Source organism: Camelus ferus, chromosome 2 (assembly GCF_009834535.1).
Source record: "Camelus ferus isolate YT-003-E chromosome 2, BCGSAC_Cfer_1.0, whole genome shotgun sequence".
Lineage (NCBI taxonomy): Eukaryota > Metazoa > Chordata > Mammalia > Artiodactyla > Camelidae > Camelus > Camelus ferus.
Genome location: NC_045697.1, coordinates 116,619,638 through 116,637,613, shown reverse-complemented (window position 1 = coordinate 116,637,613; position 17,976 = coordinate 116,619,638). Strand labels below are relative to the sequence as shown.

The window sequence follows — 17,976 nt, the reverse complement described above, 5'->3', positions numbered from 1 at the left end:
CTAGTCACAGCACTCAGACAAGAAAAAGAAATATATAGAAAACTCCAAAGACTCCACACAAAAACTACCAGAACTGATACACAGATTCAGCAAAGCAGCAGGATACAAGATTAACATACAGAAATCTGTTGCATTTCTTTACACTAACAATGAAATATCAGAAAGGGAAAGTGAAAAAAAAATCCCCTTTAAAATCACATCAAAAAATAAAATATTTAGGAATAAACCTGACCAAGGAAGTGAATGACTTACACGCTGAAAACTATAAAACACTAATAAAGGAAATGGAAGATGAGTTAAAAAAAAAAAAGAACAGAAAGATATCCCATGCTCTTAGACTGGAAGAATTAATATTGTTAAAATGTCCATACTATACAAAGCAATCTACAGATTTAGTAGGATCTCAATCAAATTACCCAGGACATTTTTCACAGAACTAGAACAAATCATACTAAAATTTATATGGAACCATAAAAAGACCCAGAATTGCCAAAGCAATCCTGAGGAAAAAGAACAAAGCTGGCGGAATAACCCTCCCAGACTTCAGACAATACTACAGAGCTACAGTAATCAGAACAGCATGGTATTGGCAGAAAATCAGACATACGGATGGATGGAACAGAATAAAGAACCCAGAAATAAACCTACACACGTACAGCCAATTAATCTTCAACAAAGGAGGCATGAGTATATAATGGAGAAAAGATAGTCTCTTTGGCAAGTGTTGTTAGGAAAGCTGGACAGCAGCATGTACATCAGTGACATTAGAACAGTCCCTCACACCACACACAAAAATAAACTCAAAATGGCTTAAAGACTTAAATATAAGATATGACCATAAACTCCTAGAAGAAAACATAAGCAAAATATTCTTTGACATAAATCATACTAATATTTTCTTAGGTCAGTCTCCCAAGGCAATAGAAATAAAAGCAAAAATAAACAAATGGGACCTATTCAAACTAATCAGTTTTTGCACAACAAAGGAAACCATTAACAAAATGAAACGACAACCTACTGATTGGGAAAAATATTTGCAAACGATGCAACTGACAAAGGCTTAATTTCCAAAATATACCAATAGCTCCTACAACTCAGTATCAAAACAAACCACCCAATCAAAAAATTGGCAGAAGATCTAAATAAATATTTCTCCAAAGAAGACACACAGATGGCCAATATGTCATATGGTATTTGTCTTTCTCTGTCTGACTTACTTCACTTAGAATGATGCTCAGCATTGGTAAATATTAGAGAAATACAAATCAAAACTATGATGAAGTTACCACCTCACACTGGTCAGAACAGCCATCATTAAAATGTCCACAAATAATAGATGCTGGAGAGGGTGTGGAGAAAAGGAAAACTTCTACACTGTTGGTGGGAGTGTAAATTGGTACAACGACTATGGAGGACAGTATGGATGTTCCTCTAAAAACTAAAAGTAGAGTTGCCATATAATCCGGCAAGCCCACTCCTGGGCATATATCCAAAGGGAACTTTAATTGGAAAAGACACACGCACCTCAATGTTCACAGCAGCACTACTGACAATAGCCAAGACATGGAAACCTAAATGTCCATCAACAGATGACTGGATAAAGAAGTTGTGGTATATATGTACAATGGAATACTACTCTGCCATAAAAATGAATGAAATAAGGCTATGTGCAGCAGCATAGATGGAGCTGGAGATCATCATTCTAAGTGAAATAAGTCAGACAGAGAAAAACAAATACCATATGACATCACTTCTATATGGAATCTTAAAAAAAGACACAAATGAACTTATTTAGAGAACAGAAACAGACTCAGACATAGAAAACAAACATGGTTACTGGAAGGGGAAAGGGGATGGAGGAGAGATAAATTAGGAGCTTGGGATTAGCAGATACTAACTACTGTATATAAAACAGATAAACAATAAGGTTCTATTGTACAGCACAGGGAATATATTCAATATCCTGTAATAAACAGTAATGGAAAAGAATATGAAAAGGGAAATATATATAATTGCATCACCATACTGTACACCAGACGCTAACATTCATTGTAAATCAGCTATACTTCAGTAAACAAGAAAGGGTAAAGAGGGGCACGCTAGACATTGAGAACCGCTGACCCAAGCCCGAGTGAGGAGAAAATAAGGAGGGCACACGACCCAGTAGCCACAGCAGAAATAAACTGGAATCAGGATTTCAACGTGGCATGCCAGCATTCTAACCTGCTCATACAACTCAATAACAGACTCCATTATTATCAAATTGTTTAGTTTCTGTAAGAAGAACTGACACTCTACTAGCTGCAAATACCAAAAGAGGGAGCTGTGCCCAAAGCCTCAGAGATGCGCAGCTGAGATGCTGCTGCTGTCTGTGCGGCAGGAGGCTGGAACTTCCCGGAAACGATGTCAGAATTTCACGCCGCCTGCACAGTCCAGGTGATACAAAGTATTAGATGTAGTTATTTCTTCTGGCTTCTCATTGCTTTAATTTCCTTCACCAGATGTGCTTTTTTCCTTCTTTTTATGGTATCTGGATAATTTATGCTCCCTGGGCTGTTCATTTTTAAGACATCCATATTTAAATTTGGTTTGATGCTTATTAAATTAAGTCAGAAAGTTGACCCTTTTCAGAATATGTAACCTTCACGCATATTTGAATAAGCAACATTAAATATATTTGCAGTCATATAAAATACAATATCTTAGACATAAATAAAAGAAGAACGCACAGCTAAAAATCTCTTTAAGAGTGATCATTTACAGCTTAGTATGTTGTCAAATAAAAAACCTTTTTTCTGAAACGGGGAACTTTGTTCTTAATTAGACCTTTTAGAAAAATAGCTCCAAAACCCTCTTCCTTATTCCCTTAAACTATTTAAATATTGACACTAATAATAATTATAAAAGTGGAGAAATAAGTCAAATGGAAACAGCGGTAATAAAATTTAAGGAAGTCACTAAAAAATGAAATGCCATCAAATAAATTAAACTGACTCCCCATGTACTGACCTATAATATAAACTAATTATATTTAGAAAGAACTGTTAGTTTTGTATCATCACAAACATTCGAAACAAGTAGTCTTACGTTTCCAGTTCTCTTTGAAAATCCATAAAAAATAAAATCATATTAAATATTAAAAAATAAAATATCTCAAACAAAAACATAAGACATCAAAATCATTGAACATTTTTCTTGGACACAATGCAAGGAGAAGTTTTAATCAAGTTTGATTAAAGCTCGATTAAAGTTTCTATCTGAATTCACAGAGATCATTTTCCTTCTAAAATATTTGGGCAATACATAGTCTATTACTCTGCAGCTGACATCTTTTTCATTCTATCACAGGAATCGTTTACATTTGATTGGACTCCAGACTAGGGGAGTCCTGGTCAAAACTGACTGCAGCATTTTCACAAATCTGATCCTTACTGATAAACTCAATATGGAAATATACACATTTTTTCCCTGAATTACGTGGTTTGATATAACTCCCAAATGATTTTGCCATATATCATTAATGCATTTATTTTGTATCTCTCAAGGAACTTTATGCACCAAATAACAGTTTTAAAATTCAAAAAGGTAAAGCTGCAGAAGTACAAGTAGAACAGAAAAAGGACAACAATAAAACCCCTAGCTCAGCATACGATCGATTAAGGAGATAGAAAAATAAGTAACAATATGAAGGCCTAACGCACAATCTCACAGAACTTACAGGTAGATATTGAATTCAATACCCTCAAAATAAAAACAACTTTTCAAAAATTCCTTTAAGCATTTATAAAAATTTACATACGTTAAGCTATAAAAATTCAATAAATTCGCAAATGTAGAAACAACACAGAACAAATTATCTGATCACAAGTTAGTAAAATTATTTTTACTAACAGGAAACAATAAAACATAAAATCCTCACAGCCGTCTAGAAATTCAAAATTCTCTGGTAAAAAACATTTTTGCTACTAACCTATTTTTTATCTGTACCCAGAACTATCACAGATGCCATCAGAATAGAGGCCAAAAAAAAAAAAAAATCTTTAACAGTCATATGCGCAGTGTTTAGTGCAACAGTGACAAATCGAAAAAAGAGGAACTTCTCACTTTTCCAGCTAAAACTCTGAGATACTTGGAAGAATATGCCTGGGTAAATACCAAAGGAACCTGGTTACAAAAAGATAAGGACTCAAGTTCATGAATTATTTTTGTCCATCTCAAACTGAGTTCTAACTCAATAGTAAAAATGAAATATTAAAATAGCATCAAATTATCAGATGCTACAGAATTTATTGATTATATCCAGGTTTTTATTTAAAAGGAACGTTTGCATTTCCAGATTAGAATGTGCTAGCACCCCTCCTTCTGCATTGTAAACAGATGTCTCTATGGAGAAGGCTCCCATCACGGTCACACCAGCCCAGCCTCATCCCCCTGCTGGAGGCAGGCTGAATCCCTCTACCATGAAGACCCAAGTTCAGGGGCTCCCCGCGGGAGGCTCTAAACATCACTCCTGCTCTGCACGCTCACAGCCTTGCCTATAGGGAGAGGATGTCACTATTTCCACATCTGTACTTCGTTGATCCACAGGGAAAACAGAAACCTCTTACAGTACATTTTGGGTGATGTATTATGTTAGCGTCTGCTAAAAATGCATGTCCACCAGGAACCTTAGAATGTGGAAATAAGGTCTTTGTGGATATAGTGAAGGTGAGGGGCTTCTGGCTTCCCCTGGTTCCGCCCAGGCAGAGGGAAGGGAAGGAAGACCCTTCCCCTCCGGGTCTCTGGTCCAGCTCTCCTGTCCAGTCTAGAAACAGCAAAGCCCAGCTCTTTTTTTTTTCCCCACGTCTATGGCCAATGCTGAAACAATCAAATACTTAGAATTCGACTCCTTTGTTATCTGCAGACTGCTGTGTCATCCCTTCCCCAAAGCAATGCAAGTGGATAATTCTAGCCTCCTGCATAGGAAAAAGGCTGAGTGCAAGGAATGCAAAGGAAAGAAAACTTTAATACCCCAGAATATTTGCCTGTCACTGGCTGGTACTTACTAATAATCTCTGAGTAGTAGGTAAACAGTATTTTTTATGGGTGTGATGGTGAGGATATATGCTTTTTAATAGGATTGTAAGACTGTCTGAAGTGTATTCAAGGATCCTTTTAATTGTGATTTGGACCTGCATTTAAAATTCTGGAATGCTAAACGGTCTTTCATTTCCTCAATACAGCTTTTCACACAGCTGTCAGGATGAAGGCAGTGCCAGATAGTCTGTCGTAGAACTTAGCTGTTCTCATTTTAGAATTAAAGGTGACAGTTCGTCTCTTTTAAGGTTAAAAACACAGGCGAAAAGTAGCACGGGTCATAAATATGTGTATTAATACACAACTATGCATTGTATGTTCAAAAACGGCTGGTTTTCTATTTATTATTCTCAAAATAGCACTGGAAATACCTAAGGAGCTGAGCCTTGGCTTTTTTTTTATAAAAGACAAACCTCATTTTAACCCCAATAGGTTTATCTGTTGTATCCAACAACGCGTAAATGACGTTTGAGTTCACGGCACAAAGACTTCCAACCCAGAAGGCTCCCTACAGAATAGGCACAAAAGGAAGTTTCTGTATTGGCCCCGATTGCCTTTAAAATATGCCCAGGATAATGTTACACCTTCCACTTCTTCAAAGAGTTGCCTCTAAAGGTACTAAGAACCAGAAAGAGGCATATGCATTCTGTCCAGCAGACGACTGCTGTCACTCAGATTCAAGGAGCTCTCACACTACGGGTTTGATGACTTTTCTGCCAGGCCAGGCGACACCCCAGGGCCTCTTCTGATGGCCCAGGGCACCTCTACTCTGGGGACCGTTACTTTCTGAGAAAAACATGCTCCACTCACTGTGTCCCCGGAATAGGTGCTGAGAACCGAGTAAATACCTCCGCTGCGCGTCAATCCAATTAGAAGTTAACCACCTATTCATTCATTCATCAATCAGCAATAGGATGTATGCCTTCATTCTGATAAAAGTGCAGACCCTTTCACACACAGCCTCACGGCATCCTCTCTTACAGAGGCATGTGACAGAGGAACAAGTTCCTCGGCTTCTGAATATTCAAAATCCAAACCTCGAAGGAACCCGGGAACGGTGAATGTCTGGGAGGCATAGCAGCCTCCTGCCGGCTGGAGAGAAGCCGGGTCCTGCTCCCCACCCCCAGAAACACTGATCCCTGATGGGGCGGGTAGGCTGCGGGGCAGGGCGGGGTGGAGCCCAGAAACTAGCGTTTTAACCCATAGATGAATGTCACACCTGTTAAAATTTTGAAATGATCCCCTTCCCAATGCAGACAATTTTATTACCGAATTCAGAACACCTGGAAAGTAATCAGTTAGTCCGGAGCAGTGATTTTCAAACTTCAGTAGGAGTCAGAGTGGCTGGAGGGCTTGTTAAAACACAGAATGCGGGCCCCTTCTACAGAGTTCCTAATTAAAAGCCCCTGGCATGGGGCCCAAGAATTTGCTTTTCTTTGAAGTCCCCACATGATGCCGATACTACCTGCCCTGAATCTGCACTTTGAAAACCACTCCTCTGGGACCTGCTATTTCTCGTACAAATGCAAAAGCAAACACTTCCCAAAATGTGGTCAAAGGTGTCATATAAACAGGGTTACACAAACTTTAAAGATATTTCTTTAAGCCTGAGTTCCCTGTCCTCATACTAGCATGCATTATCAATTCCAAAGGGGGACCACAGGATGCAGCATTTCCCAAGGATATTTAATCACATAACTCTCCTCTCAAGGAGAATCCTGGGAAACTGAGGAAACCCTAATGTAGCACCGTAACAAAGCATGGAGTGCATTCGAGGGACTCGAACCTCTCCCATTCCCACCCAGACCTCATCCCTTGACACCCCCTGCCCCCCACCTCCACAATGCCAATGCCAGGGAGTCTGAGCGTGCAGAGGAGAGTGATGCCCTCTCTAGAATTCAGATTGGTGTGTCTAACCCACTTTTCCATTAAACTCAATTATAACTAACATTTGGTGCAGACGAAATAAAGATTTACCATTTCATATACTTTGTGAGAGCTAGTAAACAGCCATATTTTATATTAAAAGTACTTTATTTTTTGTGGGGTTTTTTTGTATTGTTTTAGTTTGGTTTTGGTTTTTGGTTTTTTGTTGTTGTTGTTTTTAATAGACTTCATTCTTTTAGAGCAGTTTTAGGTTCACAACAGAATTGAGCAGAAAATACAGAGTTCCCACATAGCCCTCCCCACTCACACATATACACTCCGCTACCCTCAGCATCCCTCATCCGTGTGGCACATTTGGTACAATCGATGAACCAACATGGGCACATTACTATCAACCAAAGTCCATGGTTTACATTAGGGCTCACTCTTGATGTACATTCTATGAGCTTTGACAAATGCATAATGACATGTAGCCACCACTATAGTATCACACAGAATAATTTCATTGCCCTAAAAATCCCTTGTGCTATTAAAATGCTTTAGAAGTCACTGAGGTAATAAAAATACACAGGTCAAAAGACTAATTTCTGTCAGACTCTCTTAAGGAGGTAAAATATATATGTTAATAGGCATAGCATTTCTTTTTAAAGCATGTACTGGGGACTGAACCCAGGACCTCCTGCATGCCGAGTGTGCGCTCTACCAGTGAGCTATACCCTCCTCCCTAAACAGTACAGTATGAAGCAAGTTACAATAAGAGTAACAAGAGATACGTGCATGCCCTTAAACTTGGGACCACTCCCATTAATCTCGAGTGTTTGGACTACCAGACTGACCCTCAACAGTCAGCAACTTTAGTAAGGAAAAAACAACAAAAAACCGCTCCCTCCAATTGCCAGGATGTTTCTGATACTAAATGTAGCTGTCCCCCACTGCCATGTGACAAGGGCTGCGCTGGAGAAAATCCCACACTGCGGTTCTCCCAGAACTCTCTGCAAGACTCCTCTAGCGCCATTTGCGGAAAATACAGTTCACCGCTCCCCATGCTGACCAAACAGATCACAATCTCCAGCGGAGGAGCCTGGAAATCTGTGTTCTGGTTAAGTGTCCCAGTTCCCAAATTTTATGATTGCATGAGGAAGGCTGGGTTTTCTCTGAAGTGACTTGGAGGGCCGAGACCCACTCTTTCATTCATTCATCCACTTATTCATTCATTCATTCATTTATTGAATTAACAAGTATTTATTGAGCTCATGCCACAGGTAAGACAGGATTTTTCTTGGTCTATGTCATTCATTTTTATTCACAGCATCATTATATCATTTTTTAGCTTTTTTAGGAAAAAAACTATTTTTGGAAAATATATATATATTTAATCAATGCTGTTCATATACCACTACCCACACCCCTAGAAGCCGTGTCCCCTAACACAGTGTCCTCTTTAGTACCCTGCCCTATGCACAGCTCTGTGATTCCTCAGGGAAAATCGGAGAATCAGTTTCAGTGGGATCGTTACTAAAGGGTGAAGTCATCCCGCTCACTGCCCACTACGTCCTTAAAATATGAGGGATATAGGGCTTAAAATATAGAAACACACATACCAAAAGCTGTTCTCTTAAGAAAGCTAGCTTTCCAACTTTGCAGTTTGGGCCACATCTCCTATGTTCTGTATCCCTGCCTTCTGGTGAGAGGAAGTCATGGGTGGGAAGGAGAGAATGCTTCGGGAAGGCAGGCAGGAAGGTGAATACCCCTTAGTAAAGAGCTTGTTTGTTTGAAGACGTTGCTATTTAAAAAGGGGTCTCCCCACAAAATATGTGGTCTGCTTTGGGGAAATACAAGCAGTCTTGTCCCCTTTCCTTCAGATTCTCAAATTCCCCCTTTCTTTCTCCTTCTTAGCCTGGCTTTTCAACTGCATGTGTGTGTCGAGGCACAACAGGGCAGAAAAGGAGAGGAAGGAACAGGATTCAGGAAGAGACAGAGAGGAGATGGGAATGTCAACTACAACACCATTTGGATCTGCTGCACCAAAGCTTTGCAAATACGCCATGCGGAGTGAGCCCCTTTTAGACAGAAGGACAAGAGAGAGGTGGTGGGGAACGAAGGATCAGGAGAGGCCACCAAGGCCCACAGTTTTGAGCCCTGCATCACCTATTATTTAAATTTTTTTAACTTGTAATTTTTGGGGGGAGGGAGAGGTAATTAGGTTTTATAACTTATTTTTGTTTTGATGGAGGCACTGGGGATTGGACCCAGGACCTTGTGCGTGCTAAGCACGTGCTCCATCACTAAGCTATAACCTCCCCCGCTCCCCGTACCATCTATTAATGGTTAAAATGCCACAGATTCAACCAGTTCACTTGTGAAAGCTCAGTTGCATACAGGGCCTGCTGGAGAACCAGGGAAGGAGAAGCAACAACTTCTGGAGGTCAGCCAGCCTCCCTGTCTCACGAATGTCACAGCAGCCGGGAAAGGCCACCCGCAGAAACAGGCCTGGCTCTGGGACACGGTCACCACAATGAAGTGCCACCGCTGTGACTCAGGTCCAGGTAGCTGTGTCAGGAACACGGATGTGACCATGAACGCCACCCCTCCTCCCCCAGCAAGGCCTCGGCAGCCTGCAGGGTCGAGTCCTTCGGACCCTCTTCACCCTTGCCCTACAGATACACAAAACCTCGCTTATAAAAATAATCGGTTCCTCAACATATCCAGAGCCAAATGACTTCTCCTACTCACATGTTTTACGTGCAGCATTTATAAATGGATAAAAAAAATCATAACATTAGCACAAAAATTAATTTGTTAAAAAACTTTTTTAGTAATACCTTAATGATTAGCAATACTTTCATGGATTCCATGGATAATGATAATGACGAACTTAAATTCTAGTTAGTAACTACTTCTGGTTGTTAAATACATTTTTGTGTAATTCACACAATGCTGGTGTAAGAGCCTCTAGAGTGAAAATGAAACAGGCAACAGAAAAATAGGTAACAGTAATAGCTAAATGTTTTTTAAATTTTTTAATTGAAGTATAGTTGCTTTACAGTGTTGTGTTAGTTTCTGGTATACAGCATAGTGATTCAGTTATACGTGTATATGTATATATATTATTTTTCAGATTCTTTTCCATTAGAGAATAAGATATTGAATATAGTTTCCTATACTATACATTAGGTCCTTGTTGTTTATCTATTTTATATACAGTAGTGTGTATATGTTAATCCCAAACTCCTAATTTATCCCTCCCAGTAATAGCTAAATATTTAAAGGCAGTGTCACATAAAAGTTGGAATTGTATAGGTAGAATATAAACTGATTAAATAATCTTTGGGGCCTATAAAAGATTTAAATAATTTTATTTTAATTTTCAGGTATTTTTAATAATTCTGTTTCTTAGTCAAATCACTTAAACGTCTCAGAATCAGTTTTTTCAACCTGTAAGTAGAGTTGACAATAATGGCCAAATAGAGTTACTATGAGGATAAAATAAAGTAATAACACAGGTACTTGCTGAATATTAGTCCTCTCAGCGCTAAGTGCTAATATTCAAAATCTCCATTAAAAAATGGGGGAATTTAAGTCTCTCCTAGAATTTTCCTTTCTTGTATCTAAAGATATGAACTAAGTTTTTAAAAGTAAAAACTTGCCTAAAAGTCAACAAACTCAGCCAACCCAGGAAAGGGGGACAATCCAAATGCGGTAAACTTCACACTTGACATCCGAGGAAACAAAGAGGTGTTTCTGGAGCCCAGGAGAGCTGAGCGGTCTACTCTGACCCCACTCCCAGAATCCACTTGGAAGATGGGGGAAAATTCGGGAAAGCATCACCCATGTTACCACAGTGAGACCACGGAACTAAATTACACTCACGCTCGTGGGTTTAGGAAAAAAAATGCACTGCCTTGTTCTAAATCATGAGACTCCGCCTGGGCTCTGAAAACTAACTAAAAATCCAGTCACACTTAAACAACATTTTAATTCAACAATTCAGTCAGTCTCTATATCTATCAGGGTTTAATGCAAGAAAGAGAACTCACTCTAGGTCTGTTAAACAGAAATTAGATACTTAGAAAATTCTCAGAAGGGATGGAGGTGTGGGCCGCAGCCACTGGTGGCAGGGGACCCAGGAACTCAGCACCAGGGCTCCCATCCGGAGACTGACGGCTGCCCACACCATCACTGGCCCAGCTGCCCCAACCAGCGCAACATGTGAACTGATCCCATGTTACACAGTAGATACAGTGCAGGCTAAAAACGTAATTTTGAAATCCTTTGATAAGAATTAAAACCATGGATATGATTAAGTCAAGTTCACCAAATCCAAGCAAACTGAACAAAATTTTAATACCTGGTCTTAGTCTCAGGCTTGAATTATACATATGTGCAGAAACAACTCATAAAATCAATGCTAGATTTAATACTTTTATGGAAGAAGGATAAACTTTTATCATTTCTATCATCTGTTTATATATTTATGCATCCTTAAAGAGTCTTAGCAGCAATCTGAAAAAATTTTGGAACCTCTGGAAAGGGTCATGTTCAAACTCGCCCCCCCCCCCCACAGGGGGATGAAGGCTTGTGCCATCTGCAGATGATACAGGGAAGTTGGTCCTGCCTCCCCATTCACTGTCCACTCCACCACATGAATGGCTTCATGGTCTCATGTTTAAAAATAACTGAAAAGGTCATGAGGAATTTTGTGAGGAAAAAATTTCTTTTCTCCCCCAACTCAGTGAAGACTTTTACTATTATTTGTTTGATTTTATTTAAAAAAATTATGCAAGAGTTTAATATCAAAATCAGAAAATATAGATGAGAAAATCCGTAAGGGCTCAGAGGATAAACACTCAGTGCGATCTGTGATATTGTTACCCCAAGAGGTGAAGAAAAGACCCCAGTCCTTGTCTCACCTGAAAGACAAGACTACAGACAGGAGGCGGAGTGTGTTGTGCAGCAAAGGATTTATTTAAGAAAAGGAAAAGTGCACCTCCAAGAACAGGAGGCGGGCTCATCCAAGGGAAGGAAAGCGGCAGTCTTTGTCTGCTCCCCTTTCCCTTACACCCTTGCTCAGAGGTGATCTTTTGATTGATTGACAGCTCTTGCCCCTGGAGTGCTCAGTCATGTTTGTCCCGCTTTGCGCATGTCCTTACCCACGAGGCACACAGAGAAACCCCTGGTGGGGCTCAACTGCAGTGTTAATTATAATACAGTGAGCACTGGGTCATGTCCGGTTAGGTCCTTGTCACTGCCGCGTAGTCACAGCTGTCGGGTTCTAACCAGTTTCTTGCTGGCACTCATTTAGAGGAAGTAAAGCCCCTTAATGCTGGAGGTGGGCACCATGCCATCGTCTGGACCATTCTCTCTCTCCTCCACCTGTCTGCCCAGTGCCCCCACTTATCTAACTACCTAGCAATACCACCATGCCTTTGAAAAAAAGAAAAGAAGAATGAGATGGTGCCGGTCATGTTATTTTTTTTTCTTTTCCTATTTAACAATCATGGCCATTTATCTATCCACGTTAATACATCTCCAATATCAGGTTAAACAACTGAAGACAATTAACCGTAATTAATAGGCTAAGAACAGTGCGCTGGGTCTCAGTACATCTAAAGTGCTGTTTGTTGAAATCTGGTTGGAACACTTGCTGAAGAATCCCCTACAGTGCCTGTTAAAAATGGAGACGAGGAGATCCATCTCAGATCTATGAAATCAGCAACTCCAGGTGAGGGCCAGCAACTCACAGTGTTGACAAGCCCCCGGGCGATGTCTCCCTCTCTAAGTCTGCCGACCACCTGTTTATTTTAAGGCGGACCTGTTTTCCCCAACACCCCAGAATATTTCTGTTTTCTTCAACTTTTCTGCTCTCTGATTTTATTTTAGGAGACAACAATGGATGGTCTGCGCAACTTGACAAATATTTTGCCAATTACTACAAAATTATTACGACATCTCCGTACCCATTTGAGGCAAGAACATCTGAATGCCGTAAGTAACTGGAGGGGCTGAGAGTCCTTGCCTCTGAGTTCATTGTAAGACACCATGTTCTTCAAAGTTAGATCCAACATTAAAAAAAATTAATTATAGTTTTCTATTTGCAAAATTATAATTTTCTATTAGAAATGCAGCCTCAATTTGAGAATTTTATTTAAAAATCATTCGGGAATCATAATTATAAAAGTAATAAATCATGCCAGATATTGTCGTGAAAACAATTAATGTCAGCAGTCAGCATTGTTATTTGGCAGGGCCTTTTTCACAATCACTAAAAACACTGATTTAAAAGAAACTCTGATATAAAGAAAACTGAAAATAGAAGATCAGAGAAGCTGCTTGGATTTTAATGTTTGTAAGCGAAAAAGCTTCTGGGGTCTAAACCGTACTTCAGAGCTACCAAAAAGCCTTCTTAATTGTAACCTACTATGTTTAGACATATACCAAAAATTTACAAAAACCCTGGGGGGAAGTGGGAGAGTATAATATTTTAGATCAGGAAGATTTATATAAATTACTCCTCTTAAATAAATTTTGTCCATTTTAATAAAATATTCAAATGTAAGTGCGTGTCTTGAAGTTGTAATTTTAACACTAGCTTTTCAAACCTTGGTTGAAAGCGGGGGTTGGGGGAAAGAATCCTTTACTATATTTTTCCCTTTATGTTCCACCACAAATTGTAAAGTGTAGCTTTTTAAAAACATTTTTATTAGCTTTTGTCCTCTCTACTCAAATGAGACTAATAAAAAGTGGAGCACTTCCCAACTTAAGGGGTTATACGTCCCTCTTGAGAGTCTCTCAGATTACTCAGTGATTTGTCTCAACCTCACACTGTCTTATTGTCAAAATCTGAAGAACAAATTACTTGATCATTAAAAAGCTAAAAGTTTTTGAGAAAGGAAAAAGTTAACAGGTATAATTTAACTACTAATATAATGCAAAAAACTAAGGGACTAAACCATTTTATCTCAAAATGTAGTTTTCATTTTCTCTCTTTTTTTTTTATAAATTCTTTTCATTTCTTAAAATTCAATAAAATCTTTTTATATTTCACCTATTCCCAAAAGGCTGTTAGGCAGTTTACGATAAAAATATGGCTACTAACAGGCTTAAACAACTAATGTGATGTAAAAGACAAAAATTCCATGGTGAATGGGAAAAGCAATGAGGAATGAGGTCAAAGAGGGAAAATAATGGGTTACATAGCTTTCATAGTCCGGTTTGCAAAGCAAAAACAAACAAAAGGGGGGGAAATGGATCAAGTGAGCAAGAGAAATAAATTTTTGCCCAATCCTGAACTCTGGGAGAAGTGTGTCCTAAGTATACGTGCATCAGAATACAGTTGCACCAAAAATGATGGTTCAAAAATTACAAACGCAAGTTTTTAAACAATTTTTTGTAATGAACAAATATCTAATTTTAATTACAGTTCTTTCAAGACAGATTGGGGGGGTGGTAATGAATAATTAAATGTCTTTTTTCAAGCTTAAAAGCAGTGTAAAAATGGAATGGGAAGACTAGTGTGAAATTGGGAGGGTGAAACTTAAATTAAGGTTCCTATTGTATCACTTTATTTAAATCAGATTATCATAAGGACTTATTGGAAATTAATGTGAGAAGTGCTTCCAATAATTTTTGATTGAATGAAAGAATGAATGGAATTCACATTTATAAAGTCACTTCCCAAGAACAGTTATCATGGAAAACATATCCATCATTAACGAATACATTAATACACTTTAAATGTGAGGAGTTTGGAAAGCACAGAGACTTGTCAAGAATTCTTTACTCAGCCATAATTTCACCTCTCAAAAGCTACCAGCATTAACTTACTGGTGCATTCATCATCTTTTTTGAAATTTCAACATAGTTGCAATTTTCTGTGCCATCCATTTTTATCATATTTTCAGTTAGCATTTTGGCATAATCAGGTACCCATATTATTACAAACCTTTCAAAATACTATACATATTTTAAGGGACATAATTTGCTTCATCCTTGTTTTGTTGTTGGGTATGTAGGTGTTATCTTGTTCATTTTTCCCCGTCACAAGTAACCCCCGTAATCCACATGTATGGGTTATCTCAACTCAGTCTATAGAAGTAGAAAAAACACACCGGAATTAATGTTGACTTCACTGCCCTCTGTTTTCACCCTCTTACTGTCCCTCGCAGGACCTTCATCTTCCTTGCCAACGCTTCCCTTCTCTTCCCCACAACAGTCACATCAGCACATGACTTCACCAAGAGAGACAGAATCCTTGCCAAAATGGTCACTTACAACCATAAAACTGTTTAAAAGTTCTTGGCAGAGCCTCTGTTTACAAAACGCAGAAAACCCCAGCTGTGATCTTGCGCTCTCGTGGTCCCGTAAGGAGTCTGCAGAGTTATTTCGGAGGAGAGGAAAAACATCTGTGGCCTCAGATCTGAGCAAAGGGACACGTCACTGTGTCCAAGGCTGGTGCCAAGGTGCTCACTACCACCACCCACCAGCTTTGTCACCGGAATCTCTTCTTGGCAGTGACAATGCTTTAGTTAGCTATTCTTATTTTTAAGTAGGTAATTATATACAAAGCATTGTCTTTCTGGCTTCTTTGAGGATGTTGGTTGACTTGGCCACACATGGCAATGGTCAGGAGAAGCTGTTCCACGGGTCATCTGGACACAGCTGATGCCTGCTTTGCCTGCCCCTGTAGATATCTGAGTCTGTAACCCCTGCTTGAAGTGCAGGGCTTGCAGATAAAAGCAGAAGGGAGGTACGCCTCATCGCTCTCAGTACTGGTCCAGTCCCATCAAGTCAGGAATCAGACAGTCCATCACACTGAATAATAATCCCACCTCATTGTTTAGCTATATGAACACACCGCTGCAAGTCTCTAACAGACTTTAGAAATATCAGATCACATCTTTTAAGACTATCATGAAAGCCCCATGAGACTGCCAAAGCATGCGTCCTAATGTCCCTCTTTTTCCAACACCCAGCGAGAACAGAAGGGCTCAGCATAAAAAGTATTCACTTCCATAAGTGAAGCTGTGGACATCTCTACATCCCTGCATAAGTCAAAGCAGATCACTAAAAATCTTTTAAAGAACTCCTGAGTTTTCCAAAAAAAAAAAAATTCTACCAGCACTGAGTTCAGAGTTTAGTTCTCTTTCTTGCTAATTAAAAATGGCTTAGTCCTCCATTAAAGCTATTCGTAGATACTTTATTCTTAAGTAGCAGCTTTAATATGAACAACAAAGCCCATCACACACTGTCATGTCGCCCTTGGGCACAGCTACTCTCCGAGGACAAGTCAGAGAGGATGACGTCATTCATTATTTTGCACCAACTGGAGAAGAGCAGTTAGCTATTTAAAAAAAAATGCATGAACTGGTAACTGTGTATGTTTCCTTATCTTAGAGTTCTAGCATCATTTTAATGTTAAATTAAAAGCAAAACCTTGGAACCTTAATTTAAAGCTTTGCGCAAATGGCTTACATTAAGACGTGACCCACTTTTGTATATAATTTTCTCATAGCTTTTCGTTTCTTTCTTTTCATTACCTTCCTGTTCCTGGTCCCTCGGTATCCCCATTCCTCACTACGTCCTCTTTATTCAGTGGTCGGTTCTGTGCCCGGGCAATGTCTTTGCCGAGGTTTAGAGCTTAACTGTGATGAGACCAATTTACGAGCTGTTCCGTCAGTTTCTTCAAATGTGACTTTGATGTAAGTAGAAAAGAATGGCTTCACCCTGACTGCCAGAACAGCACCTGTAAAATGTGTTGTAACTAAGGCTTAATTGTCATTATTACTAATGCACTGTCATTCAAAGATGATATCATTGTTCCTTGGTCAATTATAATAATTGCTGACACTTATTTGCATTTATTAAAAGATAGATCCTACTCTAAATTATTCTATATATATTCACTTATTTAGTTCCTCATAACAATCTTACAGAGTATTTAGTACCACCATATTTCATCTAAACAAAAGATGCAATCGAATGTATGTGCTACTAAAGAAAAAAGGCTACCAATTAAATTATCATATAGAGCTTTCTTGTTACAAGAATTGACACTTATTGGAAAAGTGTCAAAAGTGAAAAGTTTTTGACTTTATTGGAAATAAACTGTAATACACTCATGTATAAATAAAAATATGAAGCAAGTAAAACAAGTTGGATAAAATATTCCAGAACTTCACATTTAAAATCTGCCTCTTCTGAACCATATTTTGACTCAGAGATTTGATGTTGGTTTTTCCCTGAAGTAACTCAAACGTATGAATGTAAGAGAAAATTATCCTCATAATAAGCAGTTTATGGATCCAATATTAATTTGAATTTAACAAACTTCAGCAACACAAACAGACATTTGGCTGAAACTTTCAAAAGACATTAGCAGAGGACAAACATTTTAGTCCAAGTTTTGCTGAGTTTTTGGTTTTCTTCCATAGGTTTTAGTGCCTTATGGCTCTGACTTTTGTATATATGAGGACAGACTAGGAGGGATCTTTAAGGCTACAAATGTTGGCGAGACTTGCCTTTTTTCAACCCAAACCACATAACACTGCAACTCACGTGCTTAACACATACAAGGGGTGGGGAAGAGCCTCAGCTTGGTTCCTGTACATAGGTACCATCAAATTAGCAGAGTCTGGGGGACTTATCCAACTTGGTAACGAGATGAGGAGAGCAGGCAGGTTAAGCCACGACGACTTGTTTTCCAGAGGTGAGACTCCCACCTGTACTAAGACAGCATTCTATCCTACCCTCAATTTACCACAGCTTTTTTTAGTAATTAGTCCTACTAGAAAAAAAAATCCCCTCCCCCCAAAAAATCTGAGGTACCACTGAGTTTCCATGATCTAAACGCTGACTAGAATGGCTGGGTATAAAAATGTGTGATGATTTCATTTGGTTTTCAAAGAAGAAAACATTACCACCCATATTGCTTGTGTCAGATTACTAGAAAATCCAAATCCATGAATACATTGATAGTAGCATTTCTCATTTTCCCACAAGTAAGATTTGAACCCA

At 38.9% G+C, this 17,976-nt stretch overlaps 1 protein-coding gene across 5 annotated transcripts in view; it reads left to right on the top strand.

Annotated features, from left to right (window-relative positions):
• The window catches only part of RXFP1 (relaxin family peptide receptor 1), a 93,802-nt gene that overhangs the window by 33,397 nt on the left and 42,429 nt on the right, over positions 1–17,976 (top strand). For 4 of the 5 annotated variants that reach the window (XM_032465994.1, XM_032465987.1, XM_014556373.2 and 1 more), the window contains exons 3-4: positions 12,844–12,948; positions 16,556–16,661. In XM_032465994.1, coding sequence (XP_032321885.1) covers positions 12,844–12,948; positions 16,556–16,661 — 211 coding nt within the window. The remainder of the gene's footprint in view (positions 1–12,843; positions 12,949–16,555; positions 16,662–17,976) is intronic. The other variant, XM_032466011.1, reaches the window with a different exon arrangement.